At 35.8% G+C, this 22,474-nt stretch overlaps 1 protein-coding gene across 3 annotated transcripts in view; it reads left to right on the plus strand.

Annotated features, from left to right (window-relative positions):
* The window catches only part of ROCK1 (Rho associated coiled-coil containing protein kinase 1), a 118,964-nt gene extending 100,626 nt beyond the window's left edge, over window positions 1-18,338 (plus strand). For all 3 annotated transcript variants that reach the window (XM_043444541.1, XM_043444542.1, XM_043444543.1), the window contains 11 exons: window positions 1,571-1,736; window positions 3,382-3,475; window positions 4,149-4,237; window positions 6,784-6,972; window positions 7,575-7,734; window positions 13,229-13,299; window positions 13,493-13,581; window positions 14,569-14,647; window positions 14,804-15,065; window positions 15,380-15,587; window positions 16,780-18,338. In XM_043444541.1, coding sequence (XP_043300476.1) covers window positions 1,571-1,736; window positions 3,382-3,475; window positions 4,149-4,237; window positions 6,784-6,972; window positions 7,575-7,734; window positions 13,229-13,299; window positions 13,493-13,581; window positions 14,569-14,647; window positions 14,804-15,065; window positions 15,380-15,587; window positions 16,780-16,783 — 1,411 coding nt within the window. In that variant the 3' untranslated portion in view covers window positions 16,784-18,338. The remainder of the gene's footprint in view (window positions 1-1,570; window positions 1,737-3,381; window positions 3,476-4,148; window positions 4,238-6,783; window positions 6,973-7,574; window positions 7,735-13,228; window positions 13,300-13,492; window positions 13,582-14,568; window positions 14,648-14,803; window positions 15,066-15,379; window positions 15,588-16,779) is intronic.
* The last annotated feature ends 4,136 nt before the right edge of the window (window positions 18,339-22,474 follow it).

Genomic DNA, 22,474 nt, shown 5'->3' on the forward strand with positions numbered 1-22,474 from the left:
GCTTAAATCCAAAAGTTGGCGTCATCTTAGACTCTTCTTTTTTTCTTACATTCTGCATGCAATCCATCAGTATATCCTAGCTGTAACTAAAAAGCCTGTCCAGAATCTGATCATTTCTCACCGCTTTCCATCATTTACCAACTTGATCCAAATTGCCATCATCTCCAGTCTTAATTATTTCAGGTGTCTCCTTGCTGCTTCTGCCACTGTATTGCCGCTTCTGCCATTGTCCCCCTACTAAGTCTGATTTTAACCAGCAGCCTGAATGATCTCTTTAAAATGGAACACTCAGAATAAAAGCCAGAGTCCCTCTGTTGTTTTAGAAAGCCTTCTAACACTTGTTCTTTCTCCCCAATTCACTTACCACATCTCACAACCACCCCTGACACCCCTCACATTAGCTTCCTTCAGAACATTTCTTATTAGATGTTTCCTTTGCCTAAAAGCATTCCCAGATACTTGCGTGGCTCCTCTCTTCCTTCTTTTATTTTCTCAAATATCAGCTTAGCAAAGAGGCATTCTTGATTGCCCTCAATAGAATAGTGACCACACCTTAGAGCCACTTCACCTTTCCTTTTATTGTTCTTTGTGGTGTACTATATATCATTCATTTCTTTAAATTGTCTCACCTTGCTAATATATGCTTTCTGAGGGCAAGGAGTTTGTTACTGCTGTATGCCTTAAATCCCAGAACAGTGTTTGGCACATAGGAACTTTAAATATTTGTTGGACAAAAGAATGGATATTATTAATATTTTTTGTAGTTACTATATGTCTTCCTCTTTAGGCTTGAGGCAGAAAATTTTATTTGTATTACTTCCTTAATAGAAAGTAGGTGGAAGTCATTCATTTATTTAATAAACATTTATTGAGCACCTACTGTGTGTGCAGGTTACAGTTATGACCAAGATAACTTATCGAAGACAGTTTCTCTTCCTAGGAAGAGCAGGCAGACTGCAGTGATCTGGTTGTGGTCCGAATGTCAATTCTGAAAGGCTTTAAAGAGTTATTCCCAAGGAGCATTCCTAGAATAGTTATAGTAGTTTGCAAATCTATTTATAAATCTTCATAATCTCATTAAATTTCAGAGCTGGAAGGGACCTCAAAAATAATGTAGCTTAATCCTCTCATTTTATGGATTTGATTAAGTTGAGTTCTTATAAGTGTAAGGAACTTGCCTAGTGTCCCTACCCAGTGGAATAGAATGGGGATAGAAGGGGATCAGGGTCTAGGTCTGGCCTCTTGATTTACACGCCAGTGACTTCCACACTGTGCCATGCTGCCTTTCCTTCCAGACCCCAGCAAATTCCTTTTCAGGAGTAGACGGCTTGCCATTGTTCTATTACCTTTTCTTAGTTAAGCAAGATAACACGTACAAAATTTTAGCATCCTTTTTCAAAGTGTGAGAGATTACTTTTCTAGAAAGTTTGTAATGGGTTCAGGGTTTGTTTTAAGCAATAAAATACTTAATTCTTTTATCATTTAAATAGAATTGTGTTTTTAACCATATAGTTAAGTTGGAAGAATGAATTGGATTTGTTTATACTCATCTCTGTCTTAAATCTACCAGAGAAACTCTTGCTACTCAGTTGGATCTAGCAGAAACAAAGGCTGAATCTGAGCAGTTGGCTCGAGGGCTTCTGGAAGAGCAGTATTTTGAACTGACCCAAGAAAGCAAGAAAGCTGCTTCAAGAAATAGACAAGAGATTACAGATAAAGATCACACTCTTAGTCGGGTAAGTGATAGTTAGCTAAGTTATGTGATTAAAATTAATTGAAAAATCTAAACAGGCCACATTTTAAAGTGTTTGGGTAAGTGTATGTGCATGAGTATTTCCTTACACACAATGGTCTACTTGTATGCATATATAAAATAGTTTATATAATCTAAAACAATTGTTAATAATTTAAATTCTTACTCAGTATATTGGGTTTTTTCCCCCTTTCTGGTTATAGATCTTAATATAGTTTATATGAAGAAATACTTAACCTTAAATTCATTTGCTTTATTATCTTAATAAATTGCAACTGATTTCATGGCCAAAATCCTATAAAATTCAGAGATGCTCTTTTGGGATGTGGATATCCACAAAAATTCTTTGTGGATATCTACAGATCCATTATAGAGAAACCATTACTACTAACAGTTGTCTATTCCTGAAATGTATAGTATGGTCAATAGATTATGGGGCTAGAAAGGGGAATTAGAGTTTTCTTCTTGGTGGTAAAGCCACCATCAAGTGCTCTGTTGTAAGTAGATCTGGATTCAAACCCCAGCTTTGCTCCTAAGAAGTTACATCATCTTGGCAGTTTGCTTTGACTTCTTCAAGCCTCAGATTCTTCACTATAAAATAAAAATAATACCTATGTCATAGGATTCTTATGAAGATTAAATGCAGTCATATAAATAGAATGGGGAACAAGTAAATTACTGAAAGTAATTGTTGGAGGGCAGAGAGAATGAAAAGTGCCCACTGAACTGAGAAGGTATCTTTAGACTAAAACGGCAAGACAGGCAGCTCTGTACAGTCTTTGGACAGGTTAATATGGGTCCAGTACTCACGGAGTTTCAGGCAGACAATGATCTAGAAGCATTCCTGGCTGCACTCCACACCACCAAAGGACCATTGGGACAATTTTATAGTTAACCTAAGGTTTGGGAGGTATGTGCTTAAAGATAGAAAGTGCGTTCCTAAGTCAAGATTTATGAATGGGTCACTAGTCTTGTGGGAATCAGGAATATGTCAGCAAAAGTCTTCATCATTGTTTGGGGACTACAGAGCATAGAGGCCACTTCTGATTATTAAATAATATCTACTACCTACAAAGCCCTTGATGACAAAGAAGTGATTTTATCACACAGTGCAGTCTGGGTAGGGTCAGGGAAGGAATAAACGGGGAGGAAATATATGGGCCCACAGTGGTATCTTTTATGCTAATAGCCATTTGGTAATCAGTCAAACATTTTAAATTGTCCTTTTTGTCACCATTATTCAGATGAAGAAACTGAGGCCCAGAAAGCTTGTGACTTGCTGAGGGTCACAGAGACAGAACTAAATGTAGATTTCTTAGTTTTTAGTCTTATTCTTATTTCATTATGTTTTGTATTCCTTTCATTTGTATGACTATGTATGTATACATGCACATTGAAATAATTTTTGGAAGTTAACAGTTACTCTAAAATATTTTCAATTACTTCCACATATTTCAAATTGGAAACCAGACATTTTTTTTTTTTTGAAACCAGACATTTTTATAATTAAGCAGTGTCTGACCTGTCCTTGTCTGTGGAAAATGCAAGTATTTGTTTAAAGATTATTGTTTTCAATATGAGAGTAGCAAAGAGATTATACAACTTCAGCCTTTCTGTGCTTTGTTTAGCTTGAAGAAACGAACAGCATGCTAACCAAAGATATTGAATTATTAAGAAAAGAAAATGAAGAGATAACTGATAAAATGAGGAAGGCAGAGGAAGGTATGTATGATTTTTTAAAAAAATTGTAACGTTAAAATCAAGTTTAGAGGTAAATCTTTGTTGTGTGTTAGGGTTTTGAAGAATTTGTTTTCATATGTTAAATAACTTGTGTAGCCTTAAGTATTATCTTAAACAGAGTTAGTCACTCCGTTGTGTCCGACTCTTTGCGACCCCATGGACTGTAGCCCACCAGGCTCTTCTGTTCATGAAATTCTCCAGGCAAGAATACTGGAGTGGGTAGCTATGCCCTTCTCTAGGGGATCTTCCTGACCCAGGGATCGAACCCAGGTCTCCTGCATTGCAGGTGAATTTTTTACTGTCTTAAGTCACCAGGGAAGCCCCTCAGTATTATCTTAGGGAATTTAAATATTCTCAGCATCACTCCCCCCACAAAAAGGTAAATATATGAGGTGATGTATGTGTTAATTAAATTGATTGTGGGGGGATCCTTTCACAGTGTATACATATATCAGTTCTTCACATTGTACATTTTAAAATCTTAAAATTTTATTTGTCTGTTATACCTCAGTAAGCTGAAAAAAAGAATTATTTAATGAAGTCACTGAAAGTTACTATGTAGTATATACTAATTTGAATAATGAAGGACATTATATGTTAGTTTGCAAGGCAGAAATTAATGGCATATATGACATTTTATATAATTTGTTGACAGAATATAAATTGAAGAAGGAGGAGGAGATCAATATCCTTAAGGCTGCCTTTGAAAAGAATATCAATACAGAACGAACCCTTAAAACACAGGTATACATGTGCTCAGCCTTCCCCATATGTTTGTATTTGAGTATCATATATTCAGAAGTTAATATTTGCTCCTCATGTCCTTTTTCTTAAAACGGAGATTGTCAAGTCATTGGAACAAATAATGTAATACTCTTTCTTCGTTAAATGTAGAAGTCTTATTCAGGAAATAGAATTTCAGTTGAGTTAAGAAAGCTAATTTGTCTAGTTATCTGATTAGTAAAAAATATGTTTTAGATTGTATGGAGGACCCATAATTGACAGTAGGAAAACTTAATGAGGAGAAAGCATATGCTTGACTGAAGTCAAGAGAGAAGAATGACAAGAAAGGGAAGAATGGGGAGTAAGAAACTTAAAAGGGGTGGATGTATCATTTCGCTTTGTATTTTGCAGCTAAAACTTGGTATCTTATCATTGTACTAAGTCATCCAGTAGTTTTAAATTCTTCAAAAGGTACTGTGTACCTCAGTTGATTTTTTTTTTTAATTACAGTAAAGTATTTTGTACTTAGAGCTCTTTACCACTAATTTACTCTCAGTAATCCTTCAACTAAAGTAATTTTTCAAAAATGCACTTAATAGTCATTGAAAATCCTTCAGTGGGGATTTTACTTCTCTCTGTAAACATAGACCATGAAGAAAAGACTGACATTTATTCTTGGACATACTCCAAAAGAATGTAAGTTGAAAGAAAATGAACTAGGACAAGTATTTACAGCATATATCGATAAATATAAAGAGGATCTGCAAATAGGAAAAAAGACAGTTCAGTAGAAAAAAGAAAAAGCCAAGGGACACTGGAGAAAAAAGAAGCAGTGAAGATTGTTTTAAAAGGCTCAACCGTAGGGACTTACTGGTGATCCAGTGGTTGAGACTGTGCTTCCACTGCAGGAGGCACGTGTTTGATCCTCGTCACGGAACTAAGATCCCACATGCCTCAAGGTGTGACCAAAACAGAAAAGGTTCAACCACAGTAGTAAGGCAAGAAATAAAAATGGAAACAATAATGAGATATCTTTTTGACAATCAAATTGACAGGTTTTAATGAGATGTGATACTCAGCTTTGAGTATTATAAGCATATGGGGAAAGTTCATTCATACAAAAACAGTTTAACAGAAGAAAGCATTTGAATGTGCATATTCTGTGACCTAGTATGTGCTCATTTATGAATTTATCCTATTTAAATACTTCCATAAATTCTCAAAAGAAATATTCACAAACAAAATTGCTACAGCATTATTTTTAAAAGTGAAAAGCTAAAACTAACCCATACAATGAGATGCAAAGAAGCCATTAGAAATTAATGAAGTAGATCTACATGTAATGACACAGAAATAGTATTTACTGTGATATTTAATACAGTATTAAATTTAGAGAGCAAGTTGCAGCACACAGTGTACTGCAAAATTCCATTTAAAATGGAAACATTTATATATTATCTACTTATAGTTTTAGGAAAAGTCTAGAAGGATATATACCCAGTAGATTGAAAGAAAAGAGAAGGCTTTAGCAGAGATAGTCTTTGATGAGTGATAACTGTAATAGCTTTTCATGTTTTTCACATTATACTTCTGTGGTTTTTTTGGTTAGTTCAGTGAAATAAGCTTTTACTGCACTAAAAAAATTACTCAAGGGTTCTTTATCCTTGATGGGATCTAATCTACATGGAAATGATAGTGGTTAGGGATTTGTTCTATCTTGATGGGAAAATCTGATTTTTTTTTAAACTAATACAGGACAGATATATGCTAGCTTATGCTTTGTGGCTTATGTAGCTAATTTCCTGTGCTTTTAACAGTCCTGTCTTACTTAGAATATATTTTTTCCTTCTGGCAAAAGGGGTTAGCCTCAACTATATTTACAACCCCATTCACATTCAGGAGGGCCTGAATATGGTGCCTCGTTCCCCTGCTCTCCGACTTGTCTAAAAGAGAAAAATTATCTTGAGCCTTCTTGCCTGTGTACTGTTTCCTCTAATTCTTGTGTCATCCTTGGCTCCCCTCCTTAAGACCATTTCTTCTTTGCTCATTTGATTCCTGTTGGTCTTTTTAAGAAGCATGCGTGGACACAAATGCAGGTCCTTCAGGAAGCCTTCCGTGACTTCTCCGAGTCTCAGTTAGGTACTGCTGCTGTAGCACCTTGCTTGCTGCTTTCTCCTGATTTCCCACTCAGCACTGTCATGCTTGCTTTCCAGCTCCTCTGCCAGACTAGGATGTCTTTGGGGATAACTGTATTTTCTGTCCTTATATCTAGTGCCTATCAGAGTGCTTACATGCAGTATAGTAAGTGCTGAATAATTGTTGAGCAGTAACTGGATTTTTGTAAGCCTATCTGGTTCTTGTTAAACATTTGAACAATGAGATGAATCAGTAATAGTTACTTGTGCTACCAGTTATCATATTCCAACTTCATTAGGTTCTCCTAATTTTCACATACACAAAAGGTCCTGCTTCCTGATTTTGAAGGAAAAAAATTTTTTTTTACTGGAGGCTTAAATTGAATAGCTACAATGAAGAACCTTATTAATAACATTTTAATATCATAATAGGCTGTTAACAAGTTGGCAGAAATAATGAATCGAAAGGACTTTAAAATCGATAGAAAGAAAGCAAATACACAGGATTTGAGAAAGAAAGAAAAAGAAAATCGAAAGCTCCAACTTGAACTCAACCAGGAAAGAGAGAAGTTCAACCAAATGGTAGTGAAACATCAGAAGGAGCTGAATGAAATGCAAGCGGTAAGTTTGTGTGTGTGCATTTGTTATTACTGTATATACCTAGCTATTTATCTTGTTTAGTTTGTTTAGTATAAAAAATGCATATTTAGGTTTATATTCTTCCAGTTTGATTACTGTTACTCTAATATGAACCATGATCTTGACAAACTAGGAAAATACTCTATTAACTATAACTTGAGTAATTTTTACCCCTTAGCATCTGCTTGATTAGAAATGCTGCTTTTGGAGAAACCACCAAGGGTTTTCCTCTGTATCGTTTACACTTTCATTTGGAACCATAAAAGCATTTTCTATTGTTTTAACAGGTGTTTGGGTTTGGTTTTTAATGCTTTATGTTTTAGAAGAAAAAAAACAAAATACTTTTTTAAAGCAAAGAGAAAAGGAGCTTATGCACGCAGTGTATTCCTGAGGAAGAGAACTTGCATTTTTATAGTTGTATTACAATCTGTGGTAGTAAACATTCATGAAGTTCATAGTCAGTTTTTAGTATTAGCAATTCTAGGTTACTTATTTTATAATTCCGCTGATTCTTAGTTTCTAATGTTGGAGATTTGAACTTAATTCTTTATATTATCTTGGTACTTTTTAATTTTTTTAAATAGCAATTGGTAGAAGAATGTACACATAAGAATGAGCTTCAGATGCAGTTGGCCAGCAAAGAGAGTGACATTGAGCAGCTGCGTGCCAAACTTTTGGACCTTTCAGATTCTACAAGTGTTGCTAGTTTTCCCAGTGCTGATGAAACTGATGGAAATCTTCCAGGTAAGAATAATTTCTGTTACTTCATTCAAGCTTGCTAAAACATCATGGGAATTAATGTAGATGTCTTTTATTTGGATTTGTAACTCTGTCATTTTGTCCATGAATTCTTAAGAAGGGATTTATGTTTCTGATGGCCCAGAGTCTGATATTTGCATACTTAGTGCATTTTATAGTGTAAAAGCAGTCACAAACAATCTTAGGCTCTTAAAATAGATCTGAATGGCTCTTCTTAAATAGAAACCTGCAGTTTATGAATCAGTATTGAGCAGCCCATCCCTATGGTGAAAGTCAAAACTGCTGCTACAACTCTTAGTGTTTAAGGAAAATTGTACATGTTTTTATGTGTAGTAGCTGTTTAGTGTTTTATGTATTTTTGTGCTGAAACTAAGAACTGTACTTAATAATCAGAAACATAGAGGCTGTATATAGAAACCTGCCTAGTGCTATAGTGTTAAACTTCAACCAGACCTAAAGTTTCAAATTTGGAGAAATAGATAAAAGCAGTTGGGAAGTGCAGAGAGGCGGCAGGGAGTGAAGTAAACTCAAAACTGAGGAGCTACGATGTCAGACTTTTTCTTCTTTTTCCTTTTTTTTTTCCCAGTGGAGAATCAATTGAAAAATAAAATACTGCCTCATGTTTTGATACATTGTAGTGTGGATTAGAGTACATTTATGTCTTTTTAACAGAGATGAGCAGTACATATGATGCAGGTTCAATTTAGAAATGAATAGGTTATAAATATTAAATCATGCATTATGAATTTTAAAGGCATACATATACACACACAGACACACACATTTAATGTACTACATATTCTTAGTTCAAGGTCTTGAGAGTTTTAAGTGGTCTTAAACTTGAAGTAGATTTTAATTAATGTATTTCCTGAATAATGCATGAAAAGAAAGATACAGAACACCACATTTGATATGATAAGGATTTGTGTTAACAGATATTACTTTTTGTTGTTGTTGTTGAGAATTTGAAATAAGAAACTTGATAGACTACCTAGAAAATTTCATGTTATTCTTCTTAGTCAAGAAAGTGAAACTCAAAATAGGAAGTGAATTCACTTCTGATATGTATTCTATGTAATAGTCATTCTTTTGTGGCTTTGCTACCCCAAAATGAGATTTCTGGAAAGGGAAGGGCAGGGAATAAATGTTTCTTACTCCAATGATCAAAAAATTCGTTCTATTTTCCCATTTTTGGCTCTCTGAAACCTCCAAGAGAAGCCTCTTGAAAATCTTGTAGCTTCACTTCCTTATCAGAGGATCACTTTGGAGTTAATAAGAATCTCTAGCTTCAGCTGTTGTTTGAGCATCATTGTAAAGTTATGACCCAGTCATCAGTTAAGAAAGAGTGTGACATGGGAATTCCTGGCGGTTCAGTGGTAAGGGCTTTGTGCTCTCCCTGGAGAGGTCCTGTGTTCAAAATTTTTTTTGTCTTTATTCCATCCATTTCCCTTCAGCTTTGTTTATAATGTCTTACTATGTATGCCTTGGTTTTCTTTGTATTAGGTTAAACATTTCAGAGACTGACTTGGTGAATACTGTCTAGAGGATTTGAATTGAGAAATGAGATTGGGGGAAGGTAATGAGTTTTATTTCATCCTGGCTTATTCAGGAAGGCTAAACTCGAAGCATCATCAGGTGGTTTGACTGGCAGATTTAGGTGAGGTATCCGTTTAGATTTCAGAATCCTGATCTAATAAGCCCACTCAGGAGGGATCAGTCAGCAAAGAAATTTTTAAATGGTTCTACTGGTTCCATTCTAAGTATATTACTTAGTATAGCTGTGTATTTTCAAAGATTTTTGCTTTTTAAGGTTTTCAAAGTTCAAGTGGAGGGGAAAAAAAGGTGCTGGTGGCCATTCTCCATTGACCAGTCTGGGTATCTCTCTTATTACTGTGTTCTGAATTTGAAATTTTACAGAGGTCTCTACAGTGCTGCACCTTTTCATATCAGAGGCTGTGACTTGCATATTGGAGGTAGAAATTAATGGATAATTATTATCAAAGTTACTTTACCTCTGTATCAGATATCTTACTGCTTGCCGCTGCTGCTGCTAAGTCGCTTCAGTCGTGTCCGACTCTGTGCGACCCCGTAGACAGCAGCCCACCAGGCTCCCCTGTCCCTGGGATTCTCCAGGCAAGAACACTGGAGTGGGTTGCTGTTTCCTTTTCCAATGCATGAAAGTGAAAAGTGAAAGTGAAGTCGCTCAGTCGTGTCCGGCTCCTAGCGACCCCACGGACTGCAGCCTACCAGGTTCCTTTGTCCATGAGATTTTCCAGGCAAGAGTACTAGTAAATTGAAAATCTGTATTAAGTCTTATCATTTACTAGACCTCTGGCAAATAAAGTTAAGTTTTTGAGGTCATATCTAGAAAGAATTGTAAAAAGTTTTGGCGTTCATTCTTAATTTGAGAGTTACCTATCATTCACATGTCTGAAAGATATTTTGAAGGTAATGATTAATTTTATTTAGTTTGGAAGACTGATCAATGATTGGAGATAATCAGTACATCTGAATTCTTGAGCATTGGTTGATTTTTTTTTTTTTAATTTTTATATCACTTCTCAACTTAAATTTTTTGGAATGGTTCTCTAGCTGTGTCTCTTAAGCAATACATAGTTTATCCAAGTAAACTTTGGTAGTCTTCAGAGATTCGCCTTGATGTTTGAATTGGCTATTTTTGATAACTGATTTACACCTCTTTGTTACACCTAAGAGGTGTAACTCTTTCTTATATGAGTTACATATAATTAACTCTTAAAGGAGTTAATTGCTGATATTGCAATAATACATATCTAAATTTTTTTTAAGTTCAAATTGCTCTACAAATAAATGAAACCTGGGACCAAGTTTTTTTTTTGTACTTCTTTAGTATGTTACTGATAATAGTCTAGACTTAGAAGTCCTCAACATTTTTTATCTGGAGAAGCTGATTTCTGTTTGTATTATAAAAGAATTTAGAATATTATACTTTCAGGTTGCCACTTAGGTCACAGGTGGTCATAGTTTTAAAGGGGGTCCTTACATACTAAAAAAATTTTTAAAGAACTGAATAAAAAAACTGGTATATTAAGTTGCATATAAGACAAGAGTAAGTAGTTTTTTTTAATCACTGAGTTTGGTTTACCTGCTTCTCTGAAGGGAATTCACTGAAAGGAAAGACTAAAATTCTGTTATAACATTATTGTCAAAAACCAATTTTAAATTGGCAAAAACCTTCATATATCTTCACCTTTTTTGAGTTTCTGATTTCTTCATTTTATTTCAATTAGGGCAGATATAAAATTGGGCTCATTTAATTCATAAAATGCCTTTGATGTATAAAATTTCTATAGGAATACTGAAATGGCACCATACAACAATTCATTGAAAATATATTTCAGTCAGTATATTCAAAGAAAACACTGGCAAATTAATCCAAACTTAGAACCAGAAAGCTTAGCTATTTCTGGCACTTATTCTCATAGAGAAATAGCTTGGAAGGAGGATATTTTGGCATACACTGTTTTGTATAAATGTCAAGATTTCCATGGCTTTAATGTCTTTTATTTTTAGTGAGGAATTACTGGTATGAAATGGACTTTGGCACACTGAGGGGAACTTTTCCTAGCAATTACTTTTCCTTTTGTAAATGAGAATATTTGTGAATGATCAGCAGCCTTCTGTATGTTATTGAATATAAGTTAGCCCTGTGGTTTTTAAATTACAACCATTATTTAAATAGGGGGTGAGTTTACTTGGCTAATTAGGAACGAAGGAACTGCAGAATAATAATTTTTTAAAAGGTATATCAGGTACCTACTCTGTGTGTCAGATTCCTCGGGGTGTGTGTGTGTATGTATATATATACTTCTTTTTAAAGTGTTAGGATATGGTACCCTGCTCTCAAACTTTCCATGGAACTGCCTAATGGGACAGATTAATTATTGATGAACAAAATAATAATGCCAACTAAGAAAAAAGTTGGGAGAAGAGGATCTCTTTGAATTGAAGTTTCTCATTATTTCTTCCACTTTAACAATTAAATGAAGGAGAATAACAAAATCAAAGGCCATTAGGTACATGGAAGAAGCTGGAACAAGATCATCACTCCTGATACAGTTAACTGCAAAGCTTGTCTAAGGAAAAATTAGCACTGTGCTCTCGGAATTGAAACTCAGAATTAGATTGCCTGGGTGAACCCTGGAGCTTTGCCAGTTGCTAGGCTTACCCTAGGGCAAGTCAGTTCACCTTGCTAAGCCTTATTCTCTTCGTTTGTAAATGGAGGGTAGGAGGACCCATCTTATCTTATATTCCTGAGAATGTAATATCCTATGTTCATGAGGTTATACATAGATTATATATGAGGTATTACTTGCACTTGATAAATAATGAATATATAGTAAATGTTACCTATTATCATTACTTTAAGATCAAACTGTTTTACAACTTTTAAGTTCCACAGAGGAAGGTAATATATATTCCCCTTAGGGTCATGATTTAAACAATGGTATAATGTCACATTATAGCATTGTACCTTAAAGTTGGTTGCTTTTCTTCTCTGTTTCAAATATAATAGATCTAAAAAGCACAATTACGGTCTTATCTGTCACCCGATATAAAATAATAATTTCTAAATTTAATCATAAGCATTAATTATATTTAGTATGTATTTAATATACTTAAATGTTAACAATAATAATTATAAAATGCCTTGATTGAATTGGTCAAAGAGTTTCTGGTGGGCACAAACTGGTAAAAGATGAGCAATTTTACCTGCTGAATTCTGTGTTCTTTTACTGTTTATTCTGATACTACAAACTTCAAGGCTTTATACATCTTTAGTTTGCTAAGAATTGTAATTGGACTTACCACTAGAATTAGGGAACCCCTCCCCAACCAAATTTAGACACTTTTAATGAAATTGTTATAGATATTTTACCAGAAAGTTTATCAGAATATTGTACTGAGAAAACAAATAAAATGCTTGTCTCTTATTCTTTATACCTAGTTGGCTCTGCCTGCATTCCTTATTTATTTATCTTCTGTTCTTACCTTCTGTGAGTAATAGGACACTTCTGTACTTCTGCTTGCTCTTTCTCGTGTAAATCATGGCTCTGACTTGTTCCACTTGCTGCATTTTTTTTTTTTTTTGGCTCAGTACTTTTGTATCAATGTTAAATGATATTTAAAGTCTTCTGTATCATATCCCATTTAAGCTGCAATCCATTCCAGTCTTGCCTGGCTGTTAAGGGTATTGTCATTATTTCATACGTTTATGATTGGGTACTGAAAGTTAATTTTAAGGGGAAAGTGGCTTGGAATTTTTTTCTGCAATTTTTGTATGGCCATTAAAGTTGATTTGTGTGATTGAAGCATGAAAGAGCAGATTTCAGCACTTATTCATGTAGCCGTGTTCCAATGCCTGCTGCTGCATGCTGTCAGACAGCTTGTAATAGCTTTTCGTTTTGTGACAGAATACTATGTATTTTTTTCCTTCTAGAATCAAGAATTGAAGGTTGGCTTTCAATACCAAATAGAGGAAATATCAAAAGATATGGCTGGAAGAAACAGGTACCATATAACTCATTTTTTCTAGTTGATATTTTGTTGTATATTTTATTTTTAAATCATAGAACTTATATTAATTGTCATTGTTTTTAGATTGATACAGCATAATCTAGACATAAAAGGCAAGTATTATACTTACCACTTTAAACCAAGTTAATACTGCTGTTTTTTCTTCTCCTTGTTTTTTTCATTTTAGTATGTTGTGGTAAGCAGCAAAAAAATTTTGTTCTATAATGATGAACAAGATAAGGAACAATCCAATCCATCTATGGTATTGGACATTGAGTAAGTTGCCTTTTATTCCATCTTAAGTCTGTTGAGTGTTAAATTATTTTTAGACTTACATTTAGTTTATATTTTGTTATTTAAACTGTGTTATAAACTTCTTTCCCTAACAAATTTAAATAACACCTTTATATTAAATCCTACTTTTATCAAAACATGAGGGAGAAAATATTGCATACCTGATTGATGTATTCAAAAAGCATTTCTTGTAAATGTCAAGTATTCATTGGTATTACATTCATAGAACATCTCAAAAAGTATATAATTACGTTGGTTGTTAATGATAGGTCAAAGAGGCCCCAGCTAAAACACAGAGAAGTTCCAGCATGGGGATCCCTTACTGCCCTGTTGTGGCCATGGGAAGCATCCTTCCTTGCGCCCCTCTAATCCTTGGCAGCCACTCATCTGTCCTCCATTTGTGTAGTTTTGTCACCTCAAGGATGTTATATAACATCCTTGGAATGGAATCAAATAGTGTGTAACATTTGAGATATGCTTTTTCACTCAGTGTAGTTCCCTTGAAGTCCATCCAAGATGTAGTTTTTTTCTTTTCATGATTGAGTGTTCTGTTGTATGAATATATCAAGAGTTTGTTTAACCATTTATTTGAGTTTTTGCTAATTTTGGCCTATTAAAAATAAAGCTGCTTTGAACATTCATGTACCAGTTTTCATACAGATTTGTAAGAAGTTGCCATACCCTTTTTCCAGAGTGGCTCTGTAGTTTTACGTTTCTGCCACAGTTGTATGAATGATCTAGTTTCTCTGCATCACCACTAGCATTTGGTTTTATTACTATCTTTATTTTAAAAAGTCTGATAGGTGTATAGTGAAACTTACTCTGATTTTAATCTACATTTCTCTAATAACTAATCTTTTCCTATGCTTATCTGCCACCTCTGTGTTCTCTTCAGTGAAATACCTGCTTTTGTCTTTTACTGTAAATGTGTTTTTATAATTGCCTACATCTTATTTCTTTTCATTTTAGTAAATTGTTTCATGTTCGTCCTGTAACACAAGGAGATGTGTACAGAGCTGAAACTGAAGAAATTCCTAAAATATTCCAGGTAAAAATCTGAAGTTCTAATTGTAGAAGACCCTTTACCTAAGTAATAAGTGTATTTGTGAAGTAAACGTAAATACATCAATACTTTTATACATTTGAAACTTGAATGTGCAGATCCAGACTTTTTTAATCTTCTGTTTGCCATTTCTGAATGTAGATACTATATGCAAATGAAGGTGAATGTAGAAAAGACTTAGAGGTGGAACCAGTACAACAAGCTGAAAAAACAAATTTTCAAAACCACAAAGGCCATGAGTTCATTCCCACGCTCTACCACTTTCCCGCCAACTGTGAGGCCTGTGCCAAGCCCCTCTGGCATGTTTTTAAGCCACCACCTGCCCTGGAGTGTCGAAGATGCCATGTTAAGTGCCACAGAGACCACATAGATAAGAAAGAGGACTTGATTTCTCCATGTAAAGGTAAGGCATGAAAGTGATTCTTATACCATTTAATAAGATTACTTCTTCAAGTGTAGCACTTCCTGTAACAAGTTGAAAAGAGATAATAAGATGTAATATTTTGGCACTGGTGGAGCCACATATGTATTTCTGATTTTGCTTTATTTTTACTAGGTTATGACTAATGTTTTCCCTTTAAATTTTCACAATTAAAAAGAGAAGATACCGTCCAAGCTTAATTAAGCATAGTAAATCTTTTCAAATTGTTAAGAGCCTTTGAGAGGGCTCCTTTAAGTATTACGTGACTTTGATTGTGCTCTTTTTTCTTAAAATAGTAAGTTATGATGTAACATCAGCAAGAGATATGCTGCTACTAGCGTGTTCTCAGGATGAACAAAAAAAATGGGTAACTCATTTAGTAAAGAAGATCCCTAAGAATCCACCATCTGGTTTTGTGCGTGCGTCCCCTCGGACACTTTCTACAAGGTCCACTGCAAATCAGTCTTTCCGGAAAGTGGTCAAAAATACATCTGGAAAAGCTAGGTAAGGATTGAAGTGTTAACCTTTCTCACACTAAGTGACTGGATAATAGCTATCAAAACCCAAAATCAAATTGTTCTTTTCCCTGTAAAAGGCATCATTTGTAGTTGGGTCTTTATATATGACTTAAAATGACTTTACAAAGTAGTTTAACTGATTCCTGTTTAAAGCTCAGACTATTTATAAATATCGTATTTATTTAGTTCCATGTCAGGTTTTATTGTAATTGGTTGTGTTATACATGGTAGATATTTCACCCTTAATGTTTTAAGCAACTGTTTATCCCTTTTTAATATAAATAGGTTCATGTGAAACTTTGCTCATCTTATTTTTAGCTATGTTAGCATAAATTTAAAATCAAAATTATTTGACATCACTGTTACAAATAAACTTTTTGGTTAATTACCCTTTTTTTCTTTTTGGGGGAGGGTAGTTTAACTACTTTCGAGAAAATTTTTTAAAAGTTTATATGGTAAAATGAACAACTGCAGGGCATAATTAAACCCTTTCTTGAGAAGTGGCTATGCTATCCTCAAAGTTCTCTAATGCATGGAACCTTGGGACTCAGAGAAATTAAGCAGCTTGCACAGATCACACAGCCAATTTCTGGCATAGTCATTGGAACCCATTTTTATCTGTTTCTAAGCCTATGTTTTTTCTCCTATACCAAATACCAACTTTCCCTAGAGTGTTAACCCTCTACTGAGAGGGATATTTGAGTCTAGAACTGATTTGTCTCTGCTAATGTCACCCAACTCTTCCAAGCAGGCTTAAAACCCTCTTTAATTTATCCTGTTTCTTTCTTTCTGTATTATCAGTAACCAAGTATAATTCTTTGGATTGACTCACATCCATTCCTCCTTCTGTATTCCTCAGCTGCCATACTGTTCCAGTGCTTTATCCCCTCACTCTGGTCTTCTTTGTGTAGAACCCTGTATCAGCCTCTCCTGCACAGGATAAAAGCTGAATAAATGTAAAGTACTTAAAATTGGTTTACAGCTTTGTAGGGGGAATATTGTGTTTGAAACAGTAGAAGCAGAAAGGAGATTATGGTATATTTTTTCCCTTTTCGCCAAATTTTGTGTATTCCTTAATTATTATATATAATGTATATGTACATTTCCTTCTAAGTTTTGTTTTTGTATTTATCAGCTGAGCACATTACTTACAATTTCTTTTTTTTCCCCTTCAACAGTTAACCACATGACCTAGTACCTTGTGGAATTGTGTGGGATGCTACCTGATGAAGCAGGCGTCTCTAACCATGCAGAGCAGACAGGCTGTTCCTTTGACACAAATATCACAGGCTTCAGGGTTAAGATTGCTGTTATTCTGTCCTTGCTTTGGCACAAAAGCACACTGAGGATTGTTTGTTTGTTTTGTTTTGTTTTTTTGTTTTTTTATTGCGGGTTTGCCTATAGGTAGATTAGATTAATTATTACTATGTAATGCAAGTACAATTGAGGGAAAGCTTAGCTAGATATATTTTTTTAAAAAGGTGCTGCCTTTTTGAATTTCTAAGAAAACGCCTGTCAATCATGATAGAACACAGTTTTCCTCATACCAGTGAGAGGAAGAGACTTTCACTTTCAAGTGGAATGGCTGTCACTATCAAGATCAGCTCATGGAAGGAGTAAAGAAAATATCTCAAAATGAGACAACTGAAAGTTTTTTTAAAAAATAACTTCAGTTTTCGTGCTCTTGCAAGACTATACAAAACTATTTTAAGAAAGCAGTGATATCACTTGACTTCAGTGCCCTCACTGTAGAATTTAAAAGCCTTACTGTTGATTGCCCATGGTGGACTTGATGGAAAATAAATATCTTACATTATGCTTTACAAAATACTGTATGTGTTTCAGCAAGTTTGTAGATTGGGGAATGGGAGAAGGCAAAAAAAATTTTTTTTACATTTAATCTATGCATTTTTGCCAAGCCATATTGAGTTATTTTTTACTACTAGAGACATTAGGAACTAACTGTACAAAAGAACCAAGTTTAAAAGCATTTTGTGGGGTACATCATTTCTGTAATTGTATAATGTGTTTCTTTGTGGTTTTAAGTGATAAAGACATTAAGTTAACAAACATATAAGAAATGTATGCACTGTTTGAAATGTAAATTATTCTTAGAACACCTTCAATGGGAGTTGCATTGCCCTTTTAGTGCCTTAATTTGAGAGAATTATTTTACTGCCATGACTATAAAAATTTGAAAAAACATTTTCAAAAAATTATGTGTCCAGGGGGTTTTTCATTGATAATTGATTTAATTTAAAATATTTAGAGGTTTGTTGGACTTTGATAAATTGATACAATCTTTGCATCAAACTACCTGCTTAAATAGTGAATGACTTTATAAAACTCAGCAAAAATACGTAGAAGGTTGCACCCAGTATAAAAGAAAATTACGGCAATACATCTGTGATGTTTTCCAGTTAACATAGGAATTACCAGATAAATACTGTTAAACTCTTGTTCAATAACAAGAGTTGATTCATATGGGCAGTATGACTTATTGTTTATTTTTTTAACCAAATACCTCCTCAGTAATTTATAATGGCTTTGCAGTAATGTCTATCAGATAAGAAGCACTGGAAAACTGATTCGTCTCTAGGATGATATGCATGTTTCAAGTGGTATTAAAAGCCGCACTGATGGATATGTAATAATAAACATATCTGTTATTAATATGCTAATGACTCTGTGCTCATTTAATGAGAAATAAAAGTAATTTATGGATGGAGACCTTTAATAATGACTGCTATGGTGTTTTCTCATGGCTGAGATGAATAGAAACCATGTTATAAATTAGTCCCTGACTGCATACAAATGTCTATAAAATCTCATGACTAGATTAAAGTGAATTTTTAAAAGATAAAACTGGTTTGTGCTGTAAAATAAGAGTGGCTACAATTGAAATGAAAAGTTGGCTAATGTCTGTTAGAAACAATTCTCTGTCTGAGTCTCTTAAGTTTCTCACATCCAGAGAGTGGAAGCTTTGACAGCCTTCGTTCTACACTGTCTTTGTCAAGGAGATTTATATAGTGAACAGCCTTGGGAGATACTGTGTTTCCATCATGCAGAAGGCAGGTTTGTTTTCTGTTGTATAATACACATAATGTTTCTCCCCAGGGCAAAAGTTGGGCAGAGTTGCTTGTGCTTATTATAAAAGATTCAGGTACCCTAAACTTTGGACTCCTCAGCTGTGATGCAAACCCACCCCACTGCATGCTCAGCAACCCCCTGGACCACTCTGCGTCACCCCCGTGGCACTCAGAGGGCAAGGGGAACTGATGGGAACTTGCAGCTTGTGCTGCTTGCTGTGCTGTTCAGTGTAAAGTCATTTGGCTTCAACCCAGGATCCATGAAGTGATGGCAGGGCTGACTTGTAGCATGCAAGTGAACCTCAGATCCTTCACAGGTCTGGACAGTGTCCTTACCAGCTCCTCAGAACCGTCACCATCCCCTCAGTGTAGTATGTCCAGTGTAATAAGGTCCAGTAGAGTGCAGAGAACACAGTGAATTTTATGTATTTGAGAGGACTTTAAAAAAAAAAAAAAAAAAACAAAATATTAACTTGAGCATAAAATCACTGAGAACTGACAGAGCTTTCAGCAGTGACCTCAAATGCCACATTGCAAAACCAGGTCAACCAAGAGAGTTCCTTCTTTTCTAAGCTCAGGAAATCACTCAATCCTAAAGTACACCAACATGATGAAGGTCAAGGGAGTGTCGTGGTCAGGAGAACACCCCCCTGCCAGTGCTTTGCAGTACCTTGCCCTGCCTGCTGCATGCCTTCAGGGGATCTTCCTGATCCAGGGATTGAATCCACGTCTCCTGTATCTTCTGCATGGCAGGTGGATTCTTTACTGCTGAGCCTTTGGGGAAGCCCAGAAGTATAGCAATCACAGTGAAAAGCCTAATCATTCCTAGGACCTGGGAAATCCTCTTACTGCTGGAGTCATGTCCATCCTTGAGCCTATTCCTGTGTGCAGAGGCTGTTACTAAACCAAACCTGGGTCCACCTGCCCCATACACAGCAAGGCAATCTGCTGACCCTGGGCTGTAAGGAAGGGAAGTACAGTATTGATTGCAGGGCCAAGTGAGAAAGCCTCACACTTCCAGTGGCTATTATGGATGGGTAAAGACGGAGGGACAGTGTGTCAGGGTGTGTGATCAGCTTGTGCACAATTTGTGTGTGTGTGTGTGCACAATTCTTGACTGAGAACAAGATTGATGGTGATGGTACTAGGGTGACGTTTTGGGAATCTCAGTCAGCCTTCTGGTTCTGATTGCGTTGGGTCTATATACTGGTGGTCAGCATGAAGTTAACTTTCTCTTCTTTGGTGGTGATTTAGTCACTGAGTTGTAGCTGAGCCTTTGGGCCATATGGACCATAGCCTGCCAGGCTCCTCCGTCCATGGGATTTCCCAGGCAAGAATACTGGAGTGTGTTGCCATTTCCTTCTTCAGGATCTTCTTGACCCAGGGATCAAACCCAGGTCTTCTGCATTGGCAGGAGGATTCTTTACAGACTGAGTCATCAGGGAAGTCCAGGGGTTTTAGTATCTGCAAAACAAATCAAGGATACAGGATGAGGGACACGTACACCATGGCTGACATGTCAATGTATGGCAAAAAAAAAAAAAACTACAATATTGTAATTAGCCTCTGATTAAAATAATTTTAAAAAATCAAGACTATAGTTCAGGATATTACCTAGAACCCTTGAGGGGAAACTAAAGCTCCTTGACTTTATTTTATAGCTAAACTATTGTTACTTCATCTCCTTGACTGTTTTCCTTTGTTTCTGCATTTTTCTCACTGATTGAATTTGCTCTTTGGAACTCATGGAAGGCTTTGGAGACTAAAGCTTTTCTACACACAAGAGGTGGACGTGGGGGATCTGTCCTTGGGTAGGCCCTTTCAGGGGTCTGCTTGGTTTCAAGAGAAGTAGTGTTGTGATTGGTTACATGTGAGGCCAGACCCACACAAACCTTGACATTGAGAGAGGAGGAAGGGTTGGTTTGTAAAGGGAAAATCAGGCTTCTCTTTTCCAGTAAGGCTAGAGGCAAAAGCAACAAATGTTCCTTATAGTTGCTGGTTGCTCTGGTTCTCTAGGGGAAAACCTGGAAAATTTGGCACATTCTGTAATCTTTAAAACATTGAATAATAACCAGAAAATGGATTTGTGTATGGTGAAAGATAACATAGGAGTAATCACTATACGAAAAAAGGGCATACACGTGGTGAAGTTCTCTATGGAATCAAAGAAATCTGAATGTGATAATAAGTACTAAATTGGGGGTAAAAATACATGTGATTAAAAGATTGTTTTGCTTTGAAAAGTGTCTACATTATTTCCTCCTATTTTCCTCCCAACACAGTGCCCACCACCAATCTTTGTTAAAATGCGTTTAAGTTTTTAGGAGGAAGGAAATTTCTAGTTTGTTGCTCTGATTCCCAGGTGAGTTTTCAGAAGGAAAACACCACTGCTTTTTGTTTGTTTTGACAGAACGTCCAGTCACACTGAAAATTCACTTGAAGAGTACATAAGATTTTTAAACCAATATTTCTGCTACTACCACACAGTTCTCCACTTTAATTTTCTGCTTCAGTCCTCAAATATCTTGCTCCAAATTACACGCTATGCAAATTTTCTTGTAAAAAGCAGAAGTAGAGAAAATTAAAGTGGTCTTTCTGTCTTGACTGAAAGGGATCCCTATAAAAGATTTCTTGATATAGGTTAGCTCTTTGCTTTGGAATAAGGTCATTTGAAAATGTGTAGCACATGGAAGAAATTTCAATATTACACTTCTCATTTGTGCTGACAAGTGACTTTAAGAAGATAGAAAACTCTGCTTCAAGGAGACTAAACCTTTTATCCTGGCCCTCAGGCTTTCCCTAACTGCCTCCCGTATTACCCACCCTACATTATCTGTTGCCACAGCCCAGCACACATGTCCTCTGCTGTATTCTAGCTTCTCTCCTTCCTGTCCTCCACATGCATATTTACTTCTTACTGTACTAGTTTTTTCCCTACATTTGCTGATGGACCATTAGCATCTGCCAGGCAGGGTCCATGAGCCGACAATCAATACTTGTTGAATCAGTGAATTTGATTGCTTTGATGTTTTTCTGTCTCTCTAAAGCCTTCTTGCCCCCAACTGCTTTCCATTCGCCTCAATTTCTTTCTGTTCTGAATTCCTATCATCACCACCCCAAGTCCATTATTCAACAAATACATCAAATGATAACGCGGTGTCTTGGACCTCAGGGAGACTACATTTCCCAGACTTCCGTGCGGCTTGGCCATATGATTGTTTTCACCACTGAAATGTGAATGGACGTGATTTGCCCCCATCCCTCCTTTTCCTCTTTCTTAAAAGGATATTGCTGCCCTGTGCTTCCCGCAACCACCTCTCCCGTCCCCCGCTTATATTCTTCCTGTGGGCTGAGACCCAGTTACATTTGCAACCCATCTCCGACCAAACAGAAAAAGACAAGCTCTTTACTGCTTTGCTGCTCAAAAGGGTGATTTCCTGAGAGCTTGTTAGTATCTTAGGCTTCATCCGACACCTGCGGAATCAGAGTCTGCACTTTAACGGAATCCCAGGTGATTCACATCCACATTAAACTGAGAAGTTCTGCTTTAGGGGATAGCAGAGAACTTGTTGGAACAAATGTTGGTCTTTGTTGAAGGCCTCATAAAGCAAAGCTGTTGCTCCTCATATATGATTTGGGAATATAAAATGTATCCATATATGTTGTTTGCATATTCCCTGGGGTTTTATGGAAGAGGAAGCCTGTGGTAGACAGTGTAATGCTTCCCCAAAGATGCCCATGTCTGACTCTCCTAAATCTGGGAATATGTTACTTTATATGCAGG

Source organism: Cervus canadensis, chromosome 23 (assembly GCF_019320065.1).
Source record: "Cervus canadensis isolate Bull #8, Minnesota chromosome 23, ASM1932006v1, whole genome shotgun sequence".
Classification (NCBI taxonomy): domain Eukaryota; kingdom Metazoa; phylum Chordata; class Mammalia; order Artiodactyla; family Cervidae; genus Cervus; species Cervus canadensis.